An 18,548-nucleotide genomic window follows, 5' to 3' on the forward strand; every position below is an offset into this window, starting at 1 on the left:
GTTCTCCACTCCCGGGATGTGGATTGCTGACAGATGGCAAGAGTGAGACTCTGCCCAGCGAATTATCTTTGATACTTCCATCATTGCTAGGGAGCTTCTTGTCCCTCCCTGATGGTTGATGTAAGCTACAGTCGTGATGTTGTCCGACTGAAACCTGATGAACCCCCGAGTTGTTAACTGGGGCCAAGCCAGAAGGGCATTGAGAACTGCTCTCAATTCCAGAATGTTTATTGGTAGGAGACTCTCCTCCTGATTCCATTGTCCCTGAGCCTTCAGAGAATTCCAGACAGCGCCCCAACCTAGTAGGCTGGCGTCTGTTGTTACAATTGTCCAGTCCGGCCTGCTGAATGGCATCCCCCTGGACAGATGTGGCCGAGAAAGCCACCATAGAAGAGAATTTCTGGTCTCTTGATCCAGATTCAGAGTAGGGGACAAGTCTGAGTAATCCCCATTCCACTGACTTAGCATGCACAATTGCAGCGGTCTGAGATGTAGGCGTGCAAAGGGTACTATGTCCATTGCTGCTACCATTAAGCCGATCACCTCCATGCATTGAGCTACTGACGGGTGTTGAATGGAATGAAGGACACGGCATGCATTTTGAAGCTTTGTTAACCTGTCTTCTGTCAGGTAAATCTTCATTTCTACAGAATCTATAAGAGTCCCCAAGAAGGGAACTCTTGTGAGTGGAAAGAGAGAACTCTTCTTTTCGTTCACCTTCCATCCATTCGACCTTAGAAATGCCAGTACTAACTCTGTATGAGACTTGGCAGTTTGAAAGCTTGAAGCTTGTATCAGAATGTCGTCTAGGTACGGAGCTACCGCAATTCCTCGCGGTCTTAGTACCGCCAGAAGAGCACCCAGAACCTTTGTGAAGATTCTCGGAGCCGTAGCCAATCCGAATGGAAGAGCTACAAACTGGTAATGCCTGTCTAGAAAGGCAAACCTTAGACACCGGTAATGATCTTTGTGAATCGGTATGTGAAGGTAAGCATCCTTTAAATCCACTGTGGTCATGTACTGACCCTTTTGGATCATGGGTAAAATTGTCCGAATAGTTTCCATTTTGAACGATGGAACTCTTATGAATTTGTTTAGGATCTTTAAATCCAAGATTGGCCTGAAAGTTCCCTCTTTTTTGGGAACCACAAACAGATTTGAGTAAAACCCTTGTCCTTGTTCCGACCGCGGAACCGGATGGATCACTCCCATTAATAAAAGATCTTGTACGCAGCGTAGAAACGCCTCTTTATTTGGTTTGTTGACAACCTTGACAGATGAAATCTCCCTCTTGGGGGAGAGAATTTGAAGTCTAGAAGGTATCCCTGAGATATGATCTCTAACGCCCAGGGATCCTGGACATCTCTTGCCCAAGCCTGGGCGAAGAGAGAAAGTCTGCCCCCCACTAGATCCGTTCCCGGATCGGGGGCCCTCGATTCATGCTGTCTTAGGGGCAGCAGCAGGTTTCCTGGCCTGCTTGCCCTTGTTCCAGGACTGGTTAGGTCTCCAGCCTTGTCTGTAGCGAGCAACAGCTCCTTCCTGTTTTGGTGCAGAGGAAGTTGATGCTGCTCCTGCTTTGAAATTACGAAAGGAATGAAAATTAGACTGTCTAGCCTTAGGTTTGGCTCTGTCTTGAGGCAGGGCATGGCCTTTACCTCCTGTAATGTCAGCGATAATTTCTTTCAACCCGGGCCCAAATAAGGTCTGCCCTTTGAAAGGTATATTAAGCAATTTAGATTTAGAAGTAACGTCAGCTGACCAGGATTTTAGCCACAGTGCTCTGCGTGCCTGAATGGCGAATCCGGAATTCTTAGCCGTAAGTTTAGTTAAATGTACTACGGCATCTGAAATAAATGAGTTAGCTAACTTAAGGGCTTTAAGCTTGTGTGTAATCTCATCTAATGGAGCTGATTCAAGTGTCTCTTCCAGAGACTCAAACCAAAATGCTGCTGCAGCCGTGACAGGCGCAATGCATGCAAGAGGTTGCAATATAAAACCTTGTTGAACAAACATTTTCTTAAGGTAACCCTCTAACTTTTTATCCATTGGATCTGAAAAGGCACAGCTATCCTCCACCGGGATAGTGGTACGCTTAGCTAAAGTAGAAACTGCTCCCTCCACCTTAGGGACCGTTTGCCATAAGTCCCATGTGGTGGCGTCTATTGGAAACATCTTTCTAAATATCGGAGGGGGTGAGAACGGCACACCGGGTCTATCCCACTCCTTAGTAACAATTTCAGTAAGTCTCTTAGGTATAGGAAAAACGTCAGTACTCGCCGGTACCGCAAAATATTTATCCAACCTACACATTTTCTCTGGTATTGCAACTGTGTTACAATCATTCAGAGCCGCTAACACCTCCCCTAGTAATACACGGAGGTTTTCCAGCTTAAATTTAAAATTTGAAATATCTGAATCCAGTTTGTTTGGATCAGAACCGTCACCCGCAGAATGAAGCTCTCCGTCCTCATGTTCTGCAAATTGTGACGCAGTGTCTGACATGGCCCTAATATTATCAGCGCACTCTGTTCTCACCCCAGAGTGATCACGCTTACCTCTTAGTTCTGGTAATTTAGCCAAAACTTCAGTCATAACAGTAGCCATATCCTGTAATGTGATTTGTAATGGCCGCCCAGATGTACTCGGCGCTACAATATCACGCACCTCCCGAGCGGGAGATGCAGGTACTGACACGTGAGGCGAGTTAGTCGGCATAACTCTCCCCTCGTTGTTTGGTGAAATATGTTCAATTTGTACAGATTGACTTTTATTTAAAGTAGCATCAATACAGTTAGTACATAAATTTCTATTGGGCTCCACTTTGGCTTTAGCACATATAGCACAGATATCTTCCTCTGAATCAGACATGTTTAACACACTAGCAAATAAACTAGCAACTTGGAAATACTTTTCAAGTAATTTACTATAATATGAAAACGTACTGTGCCTATAAGAAGCACAGAAAAAGTTATGACAGTTGAAAATTAATAAACTGAAAAGTTATAGCATCAAATCTTTGTAAAAAACACAATTTTAGCAAAGGATTGCTCCCATTAGCAAAGGATAACTAACCCTGATAGCAGGAAAAAAAAAATACAGAAATAAACGTTTTTTGTTTTTTTTTTTATTTATCACAGTCAACTACAATCTCACAGCTCTGCTGTGAGTGATTACCTCCCTCAAAACAAGTTTTGAAGACCCCTGAGTTCTGTAGAGATGAACCGGATCATGCAGGGAAGACAATAAACTTCTGACTGAATTTTTTGATGCGTAGCAAAAGCACCAAAAAAGGCCCCTCCCCCTCACACATAACAGTGAGAGAGATCAGTAAACTGTCATAAATTAAATAAAACGACTGCCAAGTGGAAAAAAATAGTGCCCAAAACATTTTTTCACCCGGTACCTCAGAAAATTAAACGATTTTACATGCCAGCAAAAAACGTTTAACATTAATAAATTGAGTGTTATTAAAAAGCCTGTTGCTAGTCCCTGCAAATTAGGCTAAAGTTTTATGCATACAGTATAATTCCAGTGAAGTGCCATTCCCCAGAATACTGAAGTGTAAAATATACATACATGACAGCCTGATACCAGTTGCTGCTACTGCATTTAAGGCTGAGTTTACATTATATCGGTATGGCAGAATTTTCTCATCAATTCCATTGTCAGAAAATAATAAGCTGCTACATACCTCTTTGCAGATTAATCTGCCCGCTGTCCCCTGATCTGAAGTTTACCTCTCCTCAGATGGCCGAGAAACAGCAATATGATCTTAACTACTCCGGCTAAAATCATAGAAAAACTCAGGTAGATTCTTCTTCAAATTCTACCAGAGAAGGAATAACACACTCCGGTGCTATTATAAAATAACAAACTTTTGATTGAAGGTATGAAACTAAGTATAATCACCACAGTCCTCTCACACATCCTATCTATTTGTTGGGTGCAAGAGAATGACTGGTAATGGCAGTTAGGGGAGGAGCTATATAGCAGCTCTGCTGGGTGAATCCTCTTGCACTTCCTGTTGGGGAGGAGTTAATATCCCATAAGTAATGGATGATCCGTGGACTGGATACACTTAACAAGAGAAATAAAAATATGTGCCAAGTGTCCTAATGCAGGCTAAACGTTAACACTGAGTCCTGCATCCAGCCATACCATTAACCGCTCTAAGTCTCCCAGCGTCCAGCCCAAAAATAAGCCACCAAGGTCTTTATTACTTCTGGCCATAAAATAAGTAAATAAATTAATAAAGGGATTTCAGGTACACCACATCCATTTTTCTTAGTGCATACTGCTTACCCTTCCCCATATAGGGGACAATGTCAGCCTGTTCTGATATATCAAGTCTCCCCAAAAAACAAAAGACTGAACATACCTCAATGCTGCTTGTAGCAAGACACCGTTCTCCAAACTGAAGATTTTCTTACACTACCTTCAGCTGCGCTGTGGGAACCATAAGGGTCTTAGATAATGTTTAGATAATGTTTAAGATCATCAACATCAGGGCAGAAAATAATATGTCTCCACTCCTCTTGGGAAGCAAGAGACTGATGATTTCCCCCTGAGAAAAATAGCACTCTCTGGCACTATTTTAAAATAAAAAAAACTTCTTGATTGAAGAATCTAAACTAACACCTCACTTTACCTCTTCTTATTACTAACACTGGCAAAGAGAATGACTGGAGGTGGAGGGAAGGGAGGAGCTATATATACAGCTCTGCTGTGGTGCTCTTTGCCACTTCCTGTTAGCAGGAGGATAAATCCCACAAGTAAGGATGAAATCCGTGGACTCGTCATATATTGTAGAAGAAAATACTTATATTAGGTAAATAATGATCCAGCTACTAGTCAGGCTTAATGCTGTGTATTAGGGCTGTATACATCAGACAAGTGCTTCACACACTCAATGATGTTTTTACCAAGAAAAAACTTTCTAAAGCCAAGAAAGTGGTCATATGTGAATAATGCTGGAGTTGCACTTGCTTTCAATAATACAAAGTAGTATTCTTTGGATCAGTTGACTGGCAATGCTTTTGTTCCTGCTTATGATCAAGACCAAGGTGCTATATCCATAACCGTTTCTTAAACTGGCTAAAAAGCCAAAGCCTTATATTTTTTTACTTACACAACAGGAAATGCAAAACTTGGTTTAAAATGTGACCAAGGAAATATATTATCTTAATTAAAATATTAATGCTAGTCAATATGAGATAAAACTTACCTCATGGTCTTCTGGGAAAATGTTATCAACGAGTCTCTTATAACGAGGACGCAAAGCTCCGCAGCAACCACACACACCTTTAAAAACAAGAAAAAGTGCTGTGTTAATGAGAAATACACTGAGTTTATTATATCTGTTTTAAATACAATTTAAATATAGTTGCTTTGGTGCCACTAGACTGCTTCAGTTTCTGGTGATATTGACTTGTACACATGTTACTTTTTAGAATTTGACACAGCATTTGCCATGGTTATAAATTAGCAACAAAAGGTAAAAATACGGATTATGCAGAGCTGTTATTTATATTAAATCACCATATTAGTATCAATAAATGCCAATGAACCCCCAACTAAAATGATGTAATCATGAAGAGGCTACTATGGGGCCGAATTATCATTTTGCGAGTGGACATGATCCGATATTGCGGATCATGTCTGCTGCACATCGATAACTGCCGACAGCATAAGCTCTCGGCGTTTATCATTGCACCAGCAGTTCTGGTGAACTGCTGGTGCAATACCGCCCTCTGCAGATTCGCGGCCAATCGTCTGCTAGCAGGGGGTGTCAATAAACCTGATCGTATTCGTATCGGGTTGATTTCTGTCGATTTCTGTCTGCCGCCTCAGAACAGGCGGACAGGTTATGGAGCAGCGGTCTTTAGAAGGCTCACCAGAAAACACGGGGCATCAAGCTCCATACGGAGCGTGATAAATATGCCCCTATATATGTGTTAAAGTGATGCTAAAGTTTCCAATTCATATAATCAAAAAAAAATGTTTGTAGCTAGAGCAACAATTGGAAAACAGAGCAAACCGTTAGCTCAAAAAGTGGCTAGCCAGAGCACAATGTATTCTAATTTCATTGCTATATTAAAGGGACACTGAACCCAAATTTTTTCTTTCGTGATTCAGATAGAGCATGCAATTTTAAGCAACTTTCTAATTTAATCCTATTATCAATTTTTCTTCGTTCACTTGCTATCTTTATTTGAAAAAGAAGGCATCTAAGCTTCTTTTATGGTTCAGCACTTTGGACAGCACTTTTTTTTATTGGTGGATGAATGTACCACAAATCAGCAAGAATAACCCAGGTTATTCACCAAAAATGGGCCGGCATCTAAACTTACATTCTTGCATTTCAAATAAAGATACCAAGAGAATGAAGAAAATTTGATAATAGGAGTAAATTAGAAAGTTGCTTAAAATTGCATGCTCTATCTGAATCACGAAGGAAAAAAATTGGGTTCAGTGTCCCTTTAAAAAGAAAATTATAGTGTATCTTCATTAGAATGGATCAATAAAAGTCCATCTAAAATATCGTTTTTATTCTGGATCTGATTATACAAATTGGAAACTTTACAATCACTTACTCACTATATATATATATGTACCAATTAATTATACAAAAAATAATTAATAAAATAAATAAATGGTAAATTGTACACTATCTTAATTATGAAAGTTTAATTTTGAGTGGCTGGCATGTCCCTTTAAGACAGGAACTAGAATTTCATGACAGGAGGGTTGTATAATGTACCCCCCCCCCATCATGCTGAAACAACAATAAAGTAAATGTGAGAAACCTAAGGTCTCGTATCATGCAACATTTTCACTGTCCCAGTTCTATCGAATAGCAGAAGTATCATGTTAATCAGATACTCAAAACAAAGTTATGTTATGCACATATACAGATGAAAAACTGAAGCCACGAGTAGTGTTTCTCATTCCAAATGAAATTACATTAAAGGGACACTAATCCCAAAAATTTTCTTTTGTGATTCAGATAGAGCATGCAATTTTAAGCAACTTTCTAATTGACTCCTATTATCAAATTGTTTTCATTCTCTTGGTATCTTTATTTGAAATGCAAGAATGAAAGTTTAGATGCCGGCTCATTTTTGGTGAACAAACTGGGTTGTTCTTGCTGATTGGTGGATAAATTCACCCACCAATAAACAAGGGCTTTCCATGGTTCTGAACCAAAAAAATAGCTTAGATGCCTTCTTTTTCAAATAAACGAAGAAAAAATTATAATAGGTGTAAATTAGAAAGTTGCTTAAAATTGCATGCTCTATCTGAATCACGAAAGAAAAAATTTGGGTTCAGTGTCCCTTTAAGCTACCTGAGATTTGGAAGCTCAAATTAATTAAATTAAAACAAAGTTACAACTTTATTAATATGCATCATTGTAATATAAAAATGTATCAGTCATGTAATAATTTATTATTTGTATATATTTTAAAGAGTAACAATTTTAAGAATCTTTAGTTCCCACACACCACCCCTGTGATCTGACATTTCAGTAAAGTGATACATATTACATTCTCCTATCAACAGCACTTTGATTCTACTGATAGTCCTTTATCAATATGTCAGGAAGAGAACAAACTGTTCATCAATGCAGAGCCAGAGTTATGTTTAAAGCCCTGTCACTACTTCATTGTACATAAATTAAAGGCTATATCAACCTGACAAGACTGCTTTTTGCGAGCTCATTTTATTTTTTTGTCATGACATTTACAAAAATGTTAATCTCTAACCCCCGGGTCTCTTTAAAGCACAGAAATATTTATGCAAGCTGACAGAAAGCTGTTATATAATTAAGGGAAAGCTAATAAGTTAGAGAGACATTGTACTCCAAATATTTCTATCATGTGCTACTTAACCCTTTGAGTGCTAAGCACTTTCCCACCTGGGTGCTAAGCTGATTTGAGGGTTTTTAAAAAAAATGTAAATATTTTTTTTAACTTTTTTTTCAGATCCCCAAGACTTATATTGTTGGAAAGGTTAGGCGGCTACTTTTCCAATGGTTGGTCTTGGGGGTCTGTAGCTGCTTATATGCCTGAGATACAGGCTTCTAAGCAGCATGCCCCCTTTCCCTATACTTGTCATTGTCTCTTTTTAAATAAAGTTGCACAGTGACGTCATCATGCAAAACGTCACCGGGTAGGAGTGGGTGGGAGCCCCCAGATCTCCCTGAAGGTCGGAGAGTGCTAGCGCAGGCTCTGAGCTGTCGTTTGCACTCAAGGGGTTAAAGGGACATTCCAGCCTAAATTGGAATGAGCGTGGATGCATTTCAGTTTTGATTAGAAGCATTTTATGTAATATACATGTATTAGCAAAAATGCTTCTAATTAAAGCTATAGCTGTTTCAAATGTGTATTTAAGTATGCACCGTGCACCAGCATTTTAAACATAGCACTTGTTCAGAGAACCAAAGGTGCTTGTATCATCTGGTAATGACTCAATTTGTTAATTGCTAACATGACACAAGCCCTACTGGCTCTCTGAGCAGCTGCAATATTTAAAATGCTGATGCACTGAGAATACCTAGTTATGCTTCACATGCACGTCCAGAGAAAAATGTTAACAATAAAACAGTGATAACTTTTACTAGAAGCGATTTTGTCAATACCTGTATATTGCAAATATGTTTCTATCCAAAGATGTAATTCATCTATGTGCATTTCAGTTTTAAACGGAATGTCCCTTTAAACATGCAAAAACTATTTTTGTGCATGAACAAGGTTACACTAAAGCTCTTTGGTTAAAGAGGAAGTGCATGTTTGTGTACAAATGTTTAAAGGGACATACACTGGCTGACAAATTGGTGAACAATGTCCAACAAACAAACAACCAAAAAGGTACATTTAAAAAATGACTTTTTTAGATGCAGTACAGAAACAATTACTTCAATGTGTTGAATTTATAAAATAAAGCTTAATTTCTTTCATATACAAAATATGTCCCTCCCCCAAGCAACAAAGTATAATTGATCAACCACAAACAAACCACAGAAAACACATAATCCACATTAAACATATACCAAGAAAAACAGACCAACATGACAACTATAACTATAAACCCCACAGACGGACAGATTACAAACCCACCACAAAAAGTATAACTGCCATCTGTGCTCATTTTTATCCATCTGTCACACACAGATGTGAGAATCAGATGTGGGGTCTTCGTTGGTCTTATGAATACATGTGTTTGGATATTGTGTTATCTGAGTATAATATACTTTACACTAGAACATAATAATATAATATGTAACATTTTGTGCCTAGTGTGTTTGCTTTACATTGATTTTCGAGGGGGGAAAGCTGAAGCTACTGTAACCATGGTGACAATACTGCTGTACTCACAATTGCTTTGCTGAAAAGTGTCCTAGAATTTTGTTTTCCAGATGTTTGGCAATTAAGCAAAAAGTGCACAAATACAAAACAATCAAAGCAACTACAACCAAATATCAGTAAAACAAGACAAATAAAAATACACCCAACCACTACAAACATTAAAAAAACAACAGATACAAAACTGAGCCCAATAACAGCATCCACAATCGACAACAGATCACTGACAGCTCTAGAAAAACACTAGAATATCTATAAAGATCCCAGTAAATGTAAACACAGAAAACAGCAGTTACAATCAGACCACACATGGCTGTAAAAAATGCAGACCACAATACTGCAAAGCCAGTCAAACAGAAATATATACTACAACAGACCACAACAATCGCAAACACAGACCGCACACAACTAAAAACAAAGAGAAAAGACTAAAACAATATTAGAAAAGCACATACTACATCACACAAAACACTGCATCTACCACAGACAGGCCACGACTGTAGTTAGAAATAAAAGACCACAAACACACCATACAAACATGTATAAAACACAGAACCCACAAGCACAACCAAGCATTGATATATCATTAAAACAACACAATTACACAAACCACAACTAAAAAAAAAAAAATACACACAAGCAAAAAGACCTCTTACTAATGGAAATCCATAACATCTACTCGGTCTACAAGTGTTAAACCACAATAGAACATTAAGATTGCAGATAAAGATGGACAAGTTCAAACACCCCACAGAAACCACAACACATAAGTGAAAGCTGTCAGTAAATGACAGTAAAGCAATCACAGATACTATGTTCATAAACATCATTATAAATATTTATTTCTGCCATACAGTTGACTCTAATTGTTTGAACGCAAGCCTAATAATTCAGTTTAGAAAACATGAGCTAGAAGGAAGAATATGCTCAACGTATGTCCTCAAATCAGACCTCATTGGCTGAAGCTCCTGTCAGTTATATGTACACATAAGTCCTCAAATCAGACCTCATTGGCTGAAGCTCCTGTCAGTTATATGTACACATAAGTCCTCAAATCAGACCTCATTGGCTGAAGCTCCTGTTAGTTATATGTACAAATAAGTCCTCAAATCAGACCTCATTGGCTGAAGCTCCTGTCAGTTATATGTACACATAAGTCCTCAAATCAGATCTCATTGGCTGAAGCTCCTGTCAGTTATATGCACACATAAGTCCTAAAATCAGACCTCATTGCCTGTAGCTTCTGTCAGTTATATGCACATATAAGTCCTCAGATCAGACCTCGTTGCCTGTAGCTTCTGTCAGTTATATACACACATAAGTCCTCAGATCAGACCTCGTTGCCTGTAGCTTCTGCCAGTTATATACACACATAAGTCCTCAAATCAGACCTCATTGCCTGTAGCTTCTGCCAGTTATATACACATATAAGTCCTCAAATCAAACCTCATTGGCTGAAGCTCCTGTCAGTTATATGTACACATAAGTCCTCAGATCAGACCTCGTTGCCTGTAGCTTCTGACAGTTATATACACACATACGTCCTCAAATCAGACCTCATTGCCTGTAGCTTCTGCCAGTTATATACACATATAAGTCCTCAAATCAGACCTCATTGCCTGTAGCTTCTGCCAGTTCAAATCAGACCTCATTGCCTGTAGCTTCTGCCAGTTATATACACATATAAGTCCTCAAATCAGACCTCATTCATTGCCTGTAGCTTCTGCCAGTTATATACACATATAAGTCCTCAAATCAGACCTCATTGCCTGTAGCTTCTGCCAGTTATATACACATATAAGTCCTCAAATCAGACCTCATTGCCTGTAGTTTCTGCCAGTTATATACACACATAAATCCTCAAATCAGACCTCATTGCCTGTAGCTTCTGTCAGTTATATACACACATAAGTCCTCAGATCAGACCTCATTGCCTGTAGCTTCTGCCAGTTATATACACACATAAGTCCTCAAATCAGACCTCATTGTCTGTAGCTTCTGCCAGTTATATACACACATAAGTCCTCAGATCAGACCTCATTGCCTGTAGCTTCTGTTAGTTATATACACACATAAGTCCTCAGATCAGACCTCATTGCCTGAAGCTTCTGCCAGTTATATACACATATACTGTAAGTCCTCAAATCAGACCTCATTGTCTGTAGCTTCTGCCAGTTATATACACACATAAGTCCTCAGATCAGACCTCATTGCCTGTAGCTTCTGCCAGTTATATACACATATAAGTCCTCAGATCAGACCTCATTGCCTGTAGCTTCTGTCAGTTATATACACACATAAGTCCTCAGATCAGACCTCATTGCCTGTAGCTTCTGTCAGTTATATGTACACATAAGTCCTCAGATCAGACCTCATTGCCTGAAGCTTCTGCCAGTTATAAAAACACATAAGTCCTCAGATCAGACCTCATTGCCTGAAGCTTCTGCCAGTTATATACACACATAAGTCCTCAGATCAGACCTCATTGCCTGTAGCTTCTGTCAGTTATATACACACATAAGTCCTCAGATCAGACCTCATTGCCTGAAGCTTCTGCCAGTTATAAACACACATAAGTCCTCAGATCAGACCTCATTCCCTGTAGCTTCTGCCAGTTATAAACACACATAAGTCCTCAGATCAGACCTCAATGCCTGAAGCTTCTGTCAGTTATATACACACATAAGTCCTCAGATCAGACCTCATTCCCTGTAGCTTCTGCCAGTTATAAACACACATAAGTCCTCAGATCAGACCTCAATGCCTGAAGCTTCTGTCAGTTATATACACACATAGGTCCTCAGATTAGACCTCATTGCCTGTAGCGTCTGCCAGTTATAAACACACATAAGTCCTCAGATCAGACCTCATTGCCTGAAGCTTCTGCCAGTTATAAACACACATAAGTCCTCAGATCAGACCTCATTGCCTGTAGCTTCTGTCAGTTATATACACACATAAGTCCTCAGATCAGACCTCATTCCCTGTAGCTTCTGCCAGTTATATACACACATAAGTCCTCAGATCAGACCTCATTGCCTGAAGCTTCTGCCAGTTATATACACACATAAGTCCTCAGATCAGACCTCATTGCCTGAAGCTTCTGCCAGTTATATACACACATAAGTTCTCAGATCAGACCTCATTGCCTGAAGCTTCAGCCAGTTATATACACACATAGGTCCTCAGATCAGACCTTGATATGAGTATATAACCCTTGTTGGCTATATACTCATATCAAATCCTAGATCTGACTCCTGGCCCTAAAGCTACTCAGACATATGCCCACATCAGACCCCAGATCATGCAGCTTCTTCCCTTATATGCCCAAGCTGAACCTCAGATTTGACCCATGGCATTTAAGCTCCAATAACATGTATAACTTCAAAAGAGTACAGCTCAGACCCTGTTAGATAAGTATCTTTTTTGTTCATACATTCCCATAAACAGACAAATGCCTGACTACCCTTTTAAATTCTGCATACCTGACAAATTTGGATGTGGCACACTTAGGCCTAGATTACAAGTGGAGCACAACCAATAGTTGTTCTATTCTTGCGCTCATACTACATGCTGAAAGCAACAGTTTGTGCTATAACATCTGGCCGTCGGAGAGCACAACCGCTCTTACTTCCTTTACCCGCAGACTTCTATGGGGCGCTCTACAAAAGCCTCTTCTGGCTTTAGCTTGCACGCTAACCTGAAAGTGTGCTAGCCCAACTGCATGAAAGACGAAGGTGCGTCAAGAAAAACTTTAAATAACTTTGTTCCTCGCTTAGAAGATAATGTTATGTTTATTTAGATAGATAGATAGATAGATAGATAGATAGATCAGGGCTCGACAATGGCTCCTACAATTTTACCCATGGCCCCTAACTTTTGGGGTTATTCTCCATGTATCTATATACAAATACCACTGTCTTCCTCCTAAATATTCTTAATTTGTCTACCCCTGAGATAGATAGATAGATAGATAGATTAGATTTAAAAATAAAAATAAAGTTTTGTTCTAAGTGAAGAAAAAAGGTATTTATTTATTTATTTTTTTAAATATTCACTTTGTTTAAAAGGTATATGCTAAATATCAAGATATATATATATATATATATATATATATATATATATATATATATATATATATATATATGTGTGTGTGTGTGTGTGTGTGTGTACATACATACAGGGAGTGCAGAATTATTAGGCAAGTTGTATTTTTGAGGATTAATTTTATTATTGAACAACAACCATGTTCTCAATGAACCCAAAAAACTCATTAATATCAAAGCTGAATAGTTTTGGAAGTAGTTTTTAGTTTGTTTTTAGTTATAGCTATTTTAGGGGGATATTTGTGTGTGCAGGTGACTATTACTGTGCATAATTATTAGGCAACTTAACAAAAAACAAATATATACCCATTTCAATTATTTATTTTTACCAGTGAAACCAATATAACATCTCAACATTCACAAATATACATTTCTGGCATTCAAAAACAAAACAAAAACAAATCAGTGACCAATATAGCCACCTTTCTTTGCAAGGACACTCAAAAGCCTGCCATCCATGGATTCTGTCAGTGTTTTGATCTGTTCACCATCAACATTGCGTGCAGCAGCAACCACAGCCTCCCAGACACTGTTCAGAGAGATGTACTGTTTTCCCTCCTTGTAAATCTCACATTTGATGATGGACCACAGGTTCTCAATGGGGTTCAGATCAGGTGAACAAGGAGGCCATGTCATTAGATTTTCTTCTTTTATACCCTTTCTTGCCAGCCACGCTGTGGAGTACTTGGACGCGTGTGATGGAGCATTGTCCTGCATGAAAATCATGTTTTTCTTGAAGGATGCAGACTTCTTCCTGTACCACTGCTTGAAGAAGGTGTCTTCCAGAAACTGGCAGTAGGACTGGGAGTTGAGCTTGACTCCATCCTCAACCCGAAAAGGCCCCACAAGCTCATCTTTGATGATACCAGCCCAAACCAGTACTCCACCTCCACCTTGCTGGCGTCTGAGTCGGACTGGAGCTCTCTGCCCTTTACCAATCCAGCCACGGCCCATCCATCTGGCCCATCAAGACTCACTCTCATTTCATCAGTCCATAAAACCTTAGAAAAATCAGTCTTGAGATATTTCTTGGCCCAGTCTTGACATTTCAGCTTGTGTGTCTTGTTCAGTGGTGGTCGTCTTTCAGCCTTTCTTACCTTGGCCATGTCTCTGAGTATTGCACACCTTGTGCTTTTGGGCACTCCAGTGATGTTGCAGCTCTGAAATATGGCCAAACTGGTGGCAAGTGGCATCTTGGCAGCTGCACACTTGACTTTTCTCAGTTCATGGGCAGTTATTTTGCGCCTTGGTTTTTCCACACGCTTCTTGCGACCCTGTTGACTATTTTGAATGAAACACTTGATTGTTCGATGATCACGCTTCAGAAGCTTTGCATTTTTAAGAGTGCTGCATCCCTCTGCAAGATATCTCACTATTTTTGACTTTTCTGAGCCTGTCAAGTCCTTCTTTTGACCCATTTTGCCAAAGGAAAGGAAGTTGCCTAATAATTATGCACACCTGATATAGGGTGTTGATGTCATTAGACCACACCCCTTCTCATTACAGAGATGCACATCACTTAATATGCTTAATTGGTAGTAGGCTTTCGAGCCTATACAGCTTGGAGTAAGACAACATGCATAAAGAGGATGATGTGGTCAAAATACTCATTTGCCTAATAATTCTGCACCCCTGTATGTACACATATATTCACATATACAAGTATATATACAACTTTGAGCCCTTCCCAGTCAAACACCTGGACAAATTCCATATCCTTTTTATATATTTATTTCAATATTAAATTTATATATTATGAATATATTAGTGTAATACTATATTTTAATGTGTTTTTTTACAATTTTTATGTGTTTGACTAAGATTCTTAATTCGCACTAACTTTTTTTAGTGCTGTTATATGTTGGATTTGTGTACAACACAAAACTTTTAACTTGTAATATGAGCAATGTTTACGGCGCGCTAAAGGCATGTCGGCTGCACTAAAAATTCCCTGGTAATTCTGTTTTACCATGGACTTGAAATACCAGATTGTGAGCTAATTTTAGATATTGATAGCGCATGCTGTGCTAACACCTGTGAAACACAATATATACCAATATGGCACAATGTTTTTAACACCCTAAAATAAAATAGTATAATCCCCAAATGAGAAACAAAATACAGGAAGTCTTTTAAGAATACAGCCAAGAAAACATCTTTTTCCAAATCAGAGCCTAAAATATTAACAGGAAAGGCAAAAGAATGTTTCTGCATTTTGCTTGTGACATTTTCATGTCTCAGAAAGGGCAAACAACTCATAGTGCTTTCCACTGCCTTAGTAAATTGACAAGGAAAAATATGGTTATTGCCAGTGTTATTTTCTGATTTCCACAAGAGACATGTTTGCAGAAATGGAGTTATTTATTTATTTGATGTTACTGTCTACTATATGAAGTTAAAAAAACAACTTTTTATTTCAAATATATTTTCCATCCCTAAAGTTACCGTTCATCAATGCCAGACAAAGTCCTCCAGAAACAAGAGAATTAGCCTGAATATAAAAGCTTCACATTAAAAGGACATGAATCCTTAAATGTTTTCTTTCATGATTCAGATAGAACAGGGCTCGACAAACCCAGGAGCCTGGGAGCCACTGGCTACTAGAATTTTACCCCTGGCTCCTAACTTTTTGGGTTATTCTCCATATATCTATATACAAATCCAACTGTCTGGCTCCTAAAAAATATGCCTGGCTCCTAAATATTCTTATTGGCTCCTAATTTTTGAACATATTCGTCAAGCACTGAGATAGAAGATGCAAATTTAACCCCTTAATGACCAAGGATAACCCTGGCACAACCTCTGGGGTTTAAAACTCTGGAAGTAATCGCTTCCAGCCGCTTTCAGGGTATTGCAGCGATTCCTCGATTTTGAAGCATCGTGCAATACCCTTTTTAAGTAACCGATACAGAGACACTCTGTGGCCCTCTCTGCATCGGTCAGTGATGGTGCCGATCGTTGCTTGGGAGGGATAGCACGGCTCATCACTGGAGGGAGTTCCGTTTCCATTATAGAGAGGTCCGGGAGCGTGCGCATTAGGGGCAGGAGCGCACATGAGGGGCGGGAACGGATGGGACCGCTACACTATGGAAAATTTGTAGTGAAAGGGAAAGAGGGAGAGGGGGATAAGTGTTGGGAAACGGATATGGGAGGGGGAAGGATATTGAGGGGGGCAGCTACACTACGGAAAAAAATGGGTTTACAAAAAAAAAAAATTGAGCCTAATTTTATTACATACTGGGTACTGGCAGACAGTTGCCAGTATCTAAGATGGCCGCAAATAGGAAGAGGGGGGAAGTTAAGAGAGTTGTTTGGGGGGGATTGTGGAGGTTGGCGGGTTAGGGGGAAACCTACACCGCAGAAACTATATATATATAAAAATTATTTTAAAAAAGCCTTGGCCTAAGAAGAGAGCTGTTTGAGGGGGGTCAAGGAGGGATCAAGGGGTGGGATGTGTCAGGTTTGAGCAGGGATAGGCACAGACAAAGGCTGTGGCGGACCTTTTCCAAAGTACAGACCTTAGTGAAGGACACCAAGGTACATTTGAAATAAAAAGATTATTTTATAGTGCTGGGTGTTATTATACTGATGCAGATACCACTGATCCTATAACCAGCCATCCTCTGGCTATACCCATGTGCCAGTGTCACTACTGTGTCATTATATAGTGCTGGGTGTTATTATGCTGATGCAGATACTGCTGATCTTATAACCAGCCCTCCTCTGGCTATACCCATGAGCCAGTGTCACTATGGTGTCATTATATAGTGCTGGGTGTTATTATACTTATGAAGATACCACTGATCCTATAACCAGCCCTCCTCTGGCTATACCCATGAGCCAGTGTCACTACTGTGTCATTATTTAGTGCTGGGTGTAATTATACTGATGCAGATGCCACTGATTGTATAACTAGCCCTCCTCTGGTTATACCCATGTGTCTGTGTCACTACTGTGTCATTATATAATGCTGCGTGTTATTATACAGATGCAGATACACATCCAATATTTCACTCAGGCTTTATTTTTTTCCGTAACTTATCACCCAATATCGCTAGCAGTCTCTTGACAAGCCACTAACTTTATTCACACTACATATTTTTTTTTCATTCCTATTATTTTATAAGAAAGAAAAGATATACAGGTAGCCCTCAGTTTACGTCGGGGTTAGGTTCCAGAAGGAATGGTTGTAAATCGAAACCGTTGTAAATTGAAACCAAGTTTATAATGTAAGTCAATGGGAAGTGAGGGAGATAGGTTCCAGGCCCCTCTCAAAATTGTCATAAGTAACACTTAATACATTATTTTTAAAGCTTTGAAATGAAGACTTTAAATGCTAGACAGCATTATAAACCTAATAAAATAATCACACAACACAAAATATATAATTAAACTAAGTTAAATGAACAAAAACATTTGCTAAACAGCATTATAAACCTAATAAAATAATCACACAACACAGACTTCACTTGCATTTTTCTGCAAACAGTTCTTTCTATGCATTCCAATCTGGACTGAGTTATAGACTGGAAGATCTTGTTCCTTTGAAATCTGCTCGATAGCTCAGGTCTGGTTAAACTGATTAATTTCAGCTTGCTTGGCTTTGCTGCAACACAAGCAGACAGCTCCCATTACTGGCTATTTTAATAAATGCACTGCTTCTCAATGCTTTTCAATAGCAGTCACATGACTGGAAAAAAAGGTTGTTATTCTGAAACGGTGTAAATTGAACCGTTGTAAAATGAGGGCCACCTGTACTAAGGTTGTGGCGGACACTACAAGGGTTAGTCACGGACACCAGTGTCCGTGTATGGACACCTTGCCTATCTCTGGGTGGGAGGCTGATCTCTACACTAAAGCTAAACTTTATTCTACAAGCTACCTAATTAACCCCTTTACTGCTGGGCATAATACATGTGTGGTGCGCAGCAGCATTTAGCGGCCTTCTAATTATGAAAAAGCAATGCCAAAAGCCATAAATGTCTGCTATTTATGAACAAAGGAGATCCTAGAGAAGCATTTACAAACATTTGTGCCATAATTGCACAAGCTGTTTGTAAATAATTTCAGTGAGAACCTA

The 18,548-nt window shown here is 39.1% G+C and overlaps 1 protein-coding gene across 2 annotated transcripts in view; it reads right to left on the minus strand.

Moving 5' to 3' along the window:
* The window catches only part of EFR3B (EFR3 homolog B), a 423,284-nt gene that overhangs the window by 216,330 nt on the left and 188,406 nt on the right, over positions 1 to 18,548 (minus strand). For both annotated transcript variants that reach the window (XM_053709515.1, XM_053709514.1), the window contains exon 2: positions 5,225 to 5,301. In XM_053709515.1, coding sequence (XP_053565490.1) covers positions 5,225 to 5,301 — 77 coding nt within the window. The remainder of the gene's footprint in view (positions 1 to 5,224; positions 5,302 to 18,548) is intronic.

The sequence above is a fragment of the Bombina bombina genome, chromosome 4 (assembly GCF_027579735.1).
Source record: "Bombina bombina isolate aBomBom1 chromosome 4, aBomBom1.pri, whole genome shotgun sequence".
NCBI lineage: Eukaryota > Metazoa > Chordata > Amphibia > Anura > Bombinatoridae > Bombina > Bombina bombina.